Genomic DNA, 10,683 nt, shown 5'->3' on the forward strand with positions numbered 1-10,683 from the left:
TACTGTTACTGTTAGTCAGTCAGTCAGTCAGTCAGCGACGCAATCACTCATGATCAGTCAGTCAGCCAGTCTATCAAACAGTGAGTCAATAGGACACTATGCCATTCAAACGGACAGTCGTGGCCAGTTTCATGAGCAAACAGTTATAAAATTCCATTTACTATAACGAACATTCAGGCGCGGTCTGTTAGCAACCATGATAATGTTCTGCTGGGACAGATAGCTAAACGATTTATGTTTCAGACAGGGACTGGACCCTCACACAAGAGCAATTATTTGCAGGGAAATTTGAAGTTTGGGATGCAAACGAAGATGGATTTACTGATGCTGGAGAGGTATTCTTTTTGCAGTGCAAATCATTAACATTTTTTTTTTCATTCTGTAAGTAAAAATGTATTTTTATTACAAATAAGAATATTGGTGTTAACCTCGAACCGTTTCACACACAAATCCGGGAAGGGCAATAACTCTCATATGATCGAAACTGCAGTTCAAAGAAAGCAACTAGTGATAGGTCTCTTCATGCGACGAAGGTCCAGTGAAGGGTAGAAAGGCTTACACTTAACTCATTATCACTTATAAAGACCCAACCTCTCAAATTAACACTTGGTACAAAAGACCTCATAAACATAATAAACTTAGTAATGCCTTTTATTGTCAAAGGTGAAGGCATTTGCTGGGAAACACAAGCAGCTTTATCTGAAGGACGATGAAGTACAAGAAATGTAAGGCGGATGATTTTTCATGTTTAATAGTAAATTGAGAATAACATTATTACAGAATTTAAACTGAGTTAGCAGTACCTAAATTGTGTGCAGTGGTTGAATGGTAATCGGTTTTACTAAAAAAGGCGTGCGAGAAACACATTGGGTATTCCGTCCGTGCCATACTATATCACCGTTTTGCTTACGTACTTATGTTACCTTTTTCTACCGCTTTATAGGTTTGAACGTCTACAAATCAAAAAAGAACTTCGAGATGGTAAGTTAAACACAGACGAACAAGACCCTATCGACATAAAATTGACAAAAGCAAGGGAGTTTCGGTAGTGTGAACAGTCAAATCTCTCTTAAACGCTGGGTTACCCGCCAATGTTAATTAAATTTGCCGGTACCTATTTATACACCTTGGTGGATGTGAAAGTACAGTGTCGTGGGATGGACTAGCATCTCATCCAGGGGGAATAGAAATGCTCCTACTCGCTTCATGCTACTAAAACTGGGATAAGCTCCGGCCTGATGGGCCACTAGGTTCGAACGAAGACTTAACCTTTCCCTCTAATACAGACACCGTCGGGACCGGCTCTAATATTGCAACTTTCCGTCTTAGAGAGGTGTTCGTGATGTAAAATATATGAAAAGATTCATATCAGTTTAAATTCATATTTGAACTGCTATGCGGAAAGATGTGAAGTAAATTAAAGCCACATTAAAGGAATGAACCTCGCAGTGAAACTGCAATTACGGAACGGGATTTGTACTGACCCTTGAAGAGAGAGGTGTCAGTCTCCTAGAAAGATTACAGTAAAATGAAAAAAAAAAAAACGACAAGGACGGGCCCAGCACCAGGTGTCCATCTTATAGAGATGTTCGTTAAGAAAGTTAATTGTATTGTAAACCCTGACGCATAACGAAAATTCAATTGAGTGTATTTGGTTGGATAAAGCAAACTTTAAATCGCAGAAAACAACCATTCATTTCATTTCAGGAAGATTAACAGCGCAGTCTTTTAACAAGTTAAACATCAAGAAGATTCTCCAGTACATGGATTTCTTAAAAAACAAAAGTCCACGTCACAGATACCGTTTTAGCCAGCAGGCCTGGTTACAGCAAAACAAAACCGCTGACAAAGTTTTGAGGCGTCTTCATGAAAGGTATTCTCCACAATAATAAATTGAAGAGATGTCAAATACTGAGGAACAACTGAAAAAACGATATATTTTAAAGTCGCTATAGATACACAGTCTCGTAGAAACGTACTAAACTGGGAATTCAAACTCCGTGAATACAAAAATATTGGCACTGAGTATTGATGGTTATTGAGTGAAAATATTTTACGTTTTAGGGTCATAAAGTTAACAAAGCTTCCGAGAAAAATAGTCCAAGGTGCAGAACCAATGCAGGTAAAATATCTAATAACCAGATCCGTTCAGTAATGCGCAAGCGCATGAACTTGTTATCCACGTGGTTGCTTTAATTTGGTCCCAAAGCTGGTACATTGAACTTAAAAATAAAGTTTAAAATAGAAATAAAAGAAATAGAATCAGCATATTGTGCTTTACAGCTAATAGCACAGAGTATTTCGAGTGTTCTTTTAACATCCTAAGTTCCAGCAAGGCACTGTGCCAACACTGCTAGAAACGCCTGATCTATTCGTATAGTCATAGCACTCACATTACTTTTATTTCAATTGTATTTCAAAGTTCGTCCATTCGTTCATTCGTCCGTCCGTCCGTCCGTTCCATCGTTTGATATTCCCACGCCGGGAATCGAACCCGGGCCGCGGCAGTGAAAGCGCCGAATCCTAACCACTAGACCACGTGGCTTCAATCTTTTAGTGCCTTAATTAACACTAATTGTTCGACGTTAACTCCAGCAGAAGAAAACTGTAGTATAAGCTGAGTTGAACTTTTAGTTCAACCTCATCTTTGTATCGCCACATTTACATGTAAGAGATCTTAGGCTACTCACGTCATTATTTCAAAGTAAGGGATTTTATGAAAAAGTACTAGTTGGCAATTTCGCCGAAGAACTAGAAAAATCTCTTAAATAAGGTTCCTAAAACGACTTTGGAAAAATGACTGAAAATAATTTAATCCTAAGTTATACCTAAACTAGGAGCACAAACGCAATAACTTTTCTTGTCAAAACTTTCTTACAACTGAAAACTAGTTATTAATAATTATTGCTTTCATCCCATTGCATTAGTAAAATCATTAAACACAAATGTATAATGACACAAGTGTAAATGACGAAAATAGATTAAAGATGGGAAACGAAATCATCCGTACTGAATAACAAAACTACTTTAAAGACAGTCTCATAATAAATCCTGCGAGGCAAAAGTTACATTAAGTTAAACAGTTTCAACGGTCTTGCAATACCAGAGCATGGCTCGAGGGATAAAAAGATTAGCTCTAGTACCCACGCCGGGAATCGAACCCGGGCCGCGGCGGTGAGAGCGCCGAATCCTAACCACTAGACCACGTGGGATTGCTTGTTCAATGCCGGTAAACTTTTTGACATATTCTAGGCCCCAGTAATTCAAAGGGCGGATAATGCTATCAACCGCCGGTTACTTCGCTGGCTAACTTAGCCATCCCGGCTTTGGGTAGCTGTGAATAAAACAAAGCTAAAACAGAGTAAGCAAAGAAATGATAAAAGTAAGGAAGCACGCAAAGGAGAGTTCAGAAAACATTTTTTAATCGCATCAAATTATAGCTGATGCTTGATTTGCCTGTATGTTAGGATTGCCTGAAGAGTTCAAAAGAACATATCTTTATTTCTAAGTTTCTATTTTCCTGTTAAAAGAGAAAAAATATCTTATGGTTAGTTTATACACAAGCCCGAAGACTGTGAAAGGAAAATATTTTTATTTCTTTTTATTAAAGAAGAAAAAAAGAATATTCCCACGCCGGGAATCGAACCCGGGCCGCGGCGGTGAGAGCGCCGAATCCTAGCCACTAGACCACGTGGGAACTTACGTTTACTGATTCGGAAGTTCTTTGACTTCTAGTGGAGTAAATTAACCTTGCATTTATCACTCGGAGAATGTCCGATTTAACTGAAATACATTAAACTTAAAATGGAATAAGCAAACAATGCAGAACGTGCTTAGTATGGTTACTAGAAGATATAGAAAGCAGATTCAAATTGAACTAGCTTATCTGAGTGATGAGCTGATCGCCGCGATTGTCAAGATCATGGAGTTTGTAGAAAGGAGTCTTAACGGTTTTGAAGTAAGAGCGTATAGCCTACGCATCAATACTGTATTCAATCATTTCCAATGATGTCCTAATTGTTTCAAGTAACAAAGTTAGCTGGAAAAAAAAAGGATGAAACTAAATATTTACAAACATACCTACTTTTATTTTAATTTTTTTGTATTTTTAATTTAATTAAAAGAAAAAATTGCTTGAGGACTTAAAAGGAAGATTAAAAATGGTAATTCCCACGCCAGGAATCGAACCCGGGCCGCGGTGGTGAGAGCGCCGAATCCTAACTACTAGACCACGTGGGATGTTCCTTTATGTCGAGATTTTCGTTTAGGAGTCAATCAACCCTGATTACGATAACTCAAATACATGACGTGTCTTTCCACTGAAAACGTTTGCTATTTGGAAAACATATAAAAAATAGAAAGGTCACACTACGAGAGCACGTCAGTACATCCAAAAATATAATGGTATTTATACGAAAGACTTCAGAACACGACTATCTTTTTTTAGGTTGTTCGGTACGAGAAGTTTGGTCATTACCATGGACATCTTGACTCCACCATTAAAGGTCCCACAGTTCCTTGCTGTCATCAAAATTACCTCAGAGCACCCGACTGCAGAGTTTGCAGGTTAGTTACTTACCATATTGGAGAAGGCATCAAAGGCTGTAGCCAATTCCAAAAAATCGGCCCGGTCCGAGTGAACGAGGACAATGAATACCTCATTTCTACTAAAAGTTAAATCCTGGCATAAAGTGTCATTCCATATGCAAGTGCGCTACCACATGGGTGGAAGTGGTGGGGGGGGGGGGGGGGGGATTCCCTAGTAGTGGGCTATATAGGGAGGCTTCGTCCGAAGTGGGTAGCTTTTTTAGGCTGCAGGTATACACAAAGGCAGGCATTTGCGAGCTGGACTATACAAAAAGATAAGGAACTTATTTTTTATCATTAAAGGGGAATTTAGTTTCAAATATTTCGAACAGACCCACCGAATGGTCGATTCAGGAGTTATTTAAAGGACATTAAGAAAAAATACAGCATCCCTTCTGTATGTATGTGGAAAGGGTACATTTTCTATTGAAAATATCTATTGTCAAAAATGGCAGTTAAAAGGGTAAGGGTTTGGAATCCGGGGCCGAGTCTACCCATCTAAACAGTTTTTCAGTATCCTTGTTTGGGGGTATGTAATTCTTAAACAGACTAGAGGCGATAAGTCCCTGGTTGGTGCAAAAGCTGGTGTCAGATAGTTTCTTAGGGTTCGGAAATTACGCCGCCGACAAAATATACTAGTCGGCAGTGCGACTAGTCTTTTTACCTCTTTATCATTGCATTTTAGTGTTAATCATACTGGGTCCATTTGGTGAGTTTAGTTTTCTTTTTTTCAGGTTTATCACAATCCTATATTACCTTAACGATGTAGAAGAAGGAGGGGAAACAGCTTTCTTGATAGCAGATAACACTACTACCACTCCAGATGTAAGTAACCTGAACAGATCGTGATCAACGAAAAAATTCAACGAAAACGTTGATCAAAGTAAACTGTACACACGAACGCTGTACGAAAAGGGCACATGCATTACAATATACGGTATTGTAGTTAATAGAAGAGACACATGTCCAACGGGTGACAGGAGAAAAAGACAAAACCACGGAAAACTCAATAATCATGAAAGCATAGCAGAGCCGTATCCAGGCCTTTGCCATAGACGAGGCAAGATCTTGCTAGGGGGTTCTGGGGGCATGTCCTTCAGAAACGTTTGACATCTAGAAGCTCTGAAACTCTTTCTTCGACAATTGTTATGACGTATTTTTCGGGAAAAATCAATCTTGTACAACTTGGGATTATTTTTTCAACAAAACATATTTTGTTTTCAATTTTGGGTTAAATCTAGACGATGCAAGTGCCTCGTCTTGCCTCTTGCTAGTTACGGCCCTGAGCATAGATAAACAACGACAACACGTACGCTCATTCACGTTTATAACCAATACATTCCTTAAATGAGAAAATGAAAAAAACATTCTTTTGAATGGGAAAGATCACTGCCTGGCAAGAGGGCACAACAATGTCAGTTGAGAATTGTTTGAATTCAATTAAACTTCTGGAACAATTATTGGAACGATAATCGGATTCAGAGACAAGTTAAAGACGTACATATTTGTCCATTAAATCGGTTAATCGGTTAACTCAATTCTGAGTCCCTGGGAAATGTTTAAATGGCCAATTTGGTCTTAAATCAGATTACACATTGCAAACTAATTATTATTTATTGTTTTTTATCTTATTTTTCAGGAAGTTGAAAGTTCAAAAGCTACGGATGAGTTCAATCTGAGCATCAACTGTCACTCAGCGAACCTTGTTCTGTCTCCAAAGAAAGGCACCGCCATCATGTGGTACAATAACTTTATCGACCCCGACAGCGGTCTTCTTGGATCTGTAGACCGCTATACGTTCCACGGCGGATGTGACGTCATCAAAGGAGAAAAGTGGATCGCGAACAATTGGTTAACAGCGCCCACCAAGTATTCAAGACACATCAAGAGCATGTTTGATACTGGATTTGATTAAAAACTCAAAACAAATTTGGTTAACTTTCTTGCCTACTCGGCAATAAAAGAATAAAATTGATGTTGCTTGCGGCAAAGCTAATAGACTCTGACGTAGGTACCTGGTTTGCGAACGTGTCAGTCATGTCAAGATGTTAGTACAAAATGGAAATCAAAATAGCGGCGAAATAAAACTTGAGAATGGTGACAATGTATATGTGGGGAAAGTAGAAGCTTGATTGTTTGAAAATGGAAAGAATATTCCAATATGAGAATTTCTTAATTTATTGAGAAAATTTACTCTGCATTAGCACTACATGTGGCCAACTTTGGCATGCTTTCTGAACTTTATATGAAAACCCTTTTAACACGAGAAAACATACTAATCAAGCATTTTATCTTTTAATACATTCAAGGAAAAGGGTGGGGGGCGAAGTGGCCCCCTCGGCCCCTTCCCCTGATATCGCAATTTTAGTATCCTTGCAAGACTGTTCAAACTGGATTCAATGAACAGAAGGACTAGGCTTGTCGATTTTTTTAAAAAAATAACAATTTTATTTCAGCACATACATTACATGTAGCGTTCTCCATGAAGGAAATTTAACACCATGGTTTGCCGTGGAAACTGGGGTCAAGCAAGGATGCATGCTGTCACCTTTGGTGTTTTTGATTACCCTAGACTGGGTGATGAAAGAAACAACAAGTCACCAACGTACTGGAATCAAATGGAAATTGACAACCGTATTAGAAGATCTGGATTGTGCGGATGACCTCTTACAGAACACAATGCGCGTAGAGTTGGGCTTAAGATTAACACCAAAAAGACCAAATGGATGAGCACTGGATGCAAAAGAAATTGCCAAATAAAGATAGATGGACATGAGATAGAGAAAGTAGAACAGTTCTCTTACCTTGGCAGTGTGATTGATGTGCAGGGAGGTGCCGATGCAGATGTAAAAACGCGTATCGGCAAAGCTAGACAGGCATTCATAGCACTGAAACCAGTTTGGAGATCCAAAAGGATTTCCCTTAAGACCAAATTAAGACTATTCAACTCAAATGTAAAGACAGTGCTTCTCTATGGCTCCGAAAGCTGGAAAACAACACAGGACGTAGTTAAAAAGTTGAGGGTTTTTATCCACAAGTGCCTTCGTATTATATTGGGAATAAGATGGCCACAAAAAATATCCAACCTGGAAGTACGAAACATCTGTAAACAAGAGGACATCATGGTGAGCTTAACCCGCAGGAAATGGAGATGGATTGGGCATGTGTTGAGGAAGGAATCGGGGGATGTGGCTAAAGAAGGTTTATTCTGGACACCAGAGGGAAAGCGAGCACGGGGAAGGCCTAGAACAACTTGGTGAAGGTCGCCGAGAAAGAACTTAAGTCCCTGCACCTGACCTGGAATGGGATCCGGAAGGCGGCACAAGACCGCTCCCGCTGGAGAGAGACTGTAGAGGCCTTATGCGTCCAATGGCGCGAAAATGATCGATGATGATGACATACATTACTTCCATGACAACTTACATTACATAACATTCGTTACACTAGTTCGACATTATACGTATAACTAATTCAGATACGTGTTACGTACTATCATAAGCATTATTAATTGAAAGCAATTTACCTACACGATTATATTACAACACATAAATGATATACAGAAACAAAATTAACAGGACATAATAAACAGTTTTTATCATCAGTCAAAGCCAACATCGTAAGCACTTTTGATATGACTTGAATGTTTCGTTGGGGCAGTCAACCAGTTGTTAGCAATCCATTTCTCTCCTTTAATGACGTCACACCCGCCGTGAATTGAGTATCGGTCTAAATCTCCAAGGAGACCGCTGTCCGGGTCGATAAAATTGTTGTACCACATGATGGCGGTGCCTTTCTTCGGAGGAAGAACAAGGTTGGCTGTGTGACAATTGATACTCAGATTAAAATCGTCTGATAATGGGTTTTCCAGTTCCTGTCAGTCAAATAAGAACGGAATGCAATCTTAAAGTCATGACAACATCTAGGCCAAGTAAGAGAACAATGAATCCTATTGAATGCTTTCTACTCCTTTTCATAACCGTTTTACTTAAAATAGCTTTGGTACTGTTTTGGTGCCTAGCATAAACAAAGATCAGAAAATGGCTGGTGAACTTTTGAACTTTTTTCCCCCCGGGTATGGTATACCCATATAGGGGAGTAAGGTATGATTATAGGATGAGTGAGGGAAACAACAAGGACACCCTTGGAAGCCCTGCCGTTTTCCTTTTTAACATGGACCCGGGGGGAGGGGGGGAACTACCTATAATGGCCTATACGGGGAGGCTCCGCCCGAAAGGGGTAACTTTAATTTTCAGGCTTCAGGTATATAAAAGGGTGAGGATTTCACAAGTTTAGGTATACGAAAGGGTATGGAAATCAGTCATTTAGGTTTTTCAAAGGGCCTTTAATTAAAATATTTCGAACAGATGCAATTTATGGCTGTATTATTTCAATTTAGTAAGCGCTACATGAAAACGACAAGAAAACGTCATGTTTATACCATATCTTTCAGGTATATGAAAGGGGTACCTTTTTTCAGTAAAAGGTATACGAAAGGGGTACAATTTCTGACAAAATGGTATATAAAAGGGTAAGGGGTAAGAGCTCGGGGCGGAGCCTCCCCGTACAAAACTTTCTTGGGAACCCCCCCGGGACATGGACAAACTTTTTACAACAAATGCCGTTACTTATTAATCTGCTTTTCAGTAGAAATGTTCTGATCATTGTGCCAAACAAAACTGGCAAACAAATGTAAATTTGAATGGCTCGTTCACATCACTTATAAATGCTTACCTTTAAGGAGATGGTGGAATTGTCTGCCACAGGAAATGCTGTTTCTCCTCCTTCCTTAACGTTATTGAGATAATAAAGAATAGTAATGAACCTGTAAATGCAATTGCAAAAGGGTCGGTCAAATCTGATTGTAGCGCTAACTGTCTAAGATAAAGATGAAAAAGCTTCCCAAATTATCTGTATAGCGGAAACTTAGATCTCTTAGAGCCTTGTAGAGCCTGTGTCGCATGCGTTTCCTTTCCGAGAGCAATAGAGGCGCGAGAATGGAATGAAAACGACTTCATTTATCACTCGACATAAGTCACTAATACGTGATATCAGGCAATAACATGGATTGTTTATGAAAAATGACAAACTCTGTACATCGTACATTATAAAATTGTGTAACGTTTACTGAAAAAAGCGTAAGCCCATTTTCGCGCCAAAAATGGAAATTGCAACGCACGAGTCACATGCAGTCGTCTCAACAAGTCCGATTTCTTAAAAGTTACAGAACGTCAAAGCTGCACTCAGTTACTTATGTTATCAGCTTACCTACAAAGCCGGCATTGTGGTGGTTTTAATGAAGGGTTTTGGTGACAGCAAGGGACGTTGGGATCAAGACCGGAGTCGTAATGAGCATGGTAGTGACCAAATGTTTGGTAACGAACAACCTACAAAATTAACGTCACTTTATATTTATGACAGAAGAGCGTCTCCCTCTTTTTAAGACTTTAAAATGATTTGAAGACTAATCTTGCTTTAGAGCAGTTTTTAATTGAGTATCGTAAAAACAAAACCAAGGTCACAAAAGACACAGACAATCCAGTGAACCAATCAATACTCGAAGCAAATTCGTGTAGCCGGCACGAAGCGCGGGAAGACTTGCGCAAGCGAGTCACTATTGGATTTGGTTTTACTTCTGATTGGCTGAGAAAGTGGCGCGAGCTTCTTAAACTGGTCACCACTAAACGTACATCTACATTTATTGAGTTGATAAAATCTTGTACGACATTACATCAACTATAGAAGCCAATGCAATGCAAACCCAAAGCAAACACGAATTACTTCCAGTACTCAAGTGAACCGCTTTAAGCAAGATATCACAACTCAGGGATAACTTTTGAAGTTCTTGAAGTTATTAACGGTTTATTTCATTATATATATTACCTGCATTGATTCACTGCCTTGAAGGAGTTTCCTTGGGAGTTTGGTCAACTTGACTATTCTGCAATACAAACCAGTTGCTTCTCAGAAGATTTACCTCAACCGTTACATAAAAGTAATCGAATTGAAATCATTCAAAAACAAGAACTGGCCCTTTGAATTATTATTTTCAAAAAATTTGAGAAAGTGCTTTACCTACCTTTCATGAAGGCGCCGTAA

At 39.1% G+C, this 10,683-nt stretch overlaps 2 protein-coding genes and 2 non-coding genes across 4 annotated transcripts; 1 reads left to right on the forward strand and 3 right to left on the reverse strand.

The window, feature by feature from the left end:
• Positions 1-210: 210 nt before the first annotated feature.
• On the forward strand, positions 211-7,013 carry LOC144640542 (transmembrane prolyl 4-hydroxylase-like). The gene is made up of 8 exons (XM_078499653.1): positions 211-335; positions 664-725; positions 944-981; positions 1,708-1,873; positions 2,065-2,122; positions 4,448-4,566; positions 5,322-5,412; positions 6,227-7,013. Coding segments are annotated over exons 2-8 (750 nt in total). The 5' UTR covers positions 211-335; positions 664-723; the 3' UTR covers positions 6,503-7,013.
• Trnae-cuc (transfer RNA glutamic acid (anticodon CUC)) lies at positions 3,141-3,212 on the reverse strand. Its single transcript has one exon. It is a non-coding gene; the product is annotated as a tRNA-Glu (tRNA).
• On the reverse strand, positions 3,626-3,697 carry Trnae-cuc (transfer RNA glutamic acid (anticodon CUC)). The gene has a single exon. It is a non-coding gene; the product is annotated as a tRNA-Glu (tRNA).
• Positions 7,014-7,865: 852 nt separating the features above from the next.
• On the reverse strand, positions 7,866-10,677 carry LOC144640543 (transmembrane prolyl 4-hydroxylase-like). The gene is made up of 5 exons (XM_078499654.1): positions 10,664-10,677; positions 10,468-10,525; positions 9,853-9,971; positions 9,319-9,409; positions 7,866-8,458 (listed from the first exon to the last, which is right to left on the reverse strand). Exons 2-5 carry the CDS (start codon positions 10,471-10,473, stop codon positions 8,186-8,188), a joined length of 489 nt encoding a protein of 162 aa, XP_078355780.1. The 5' UTR covers positions 10,474-10,525; positions 10,664-10,677; the 3' UTR covers positions 7,866-8,185.
• Positions 10,678-10,683: the final 6 nt, after the last annotated feature.

The sequence above is a fragment of the Oculina patagonica genome, unplaced genomic scaffold (genome assembly GCF_052425735.1).
Source record: "Oculina patagonica isolate OP01 unplaced genomic scaffold, crgOcupat unplaced339, whole genome shotgun sequence".
NCBI lineage: Eukaryota > Metazoa > Cnidaria > Anthozoa > Scleractinia > Oculinidae > Oculina > Oculina patagonica.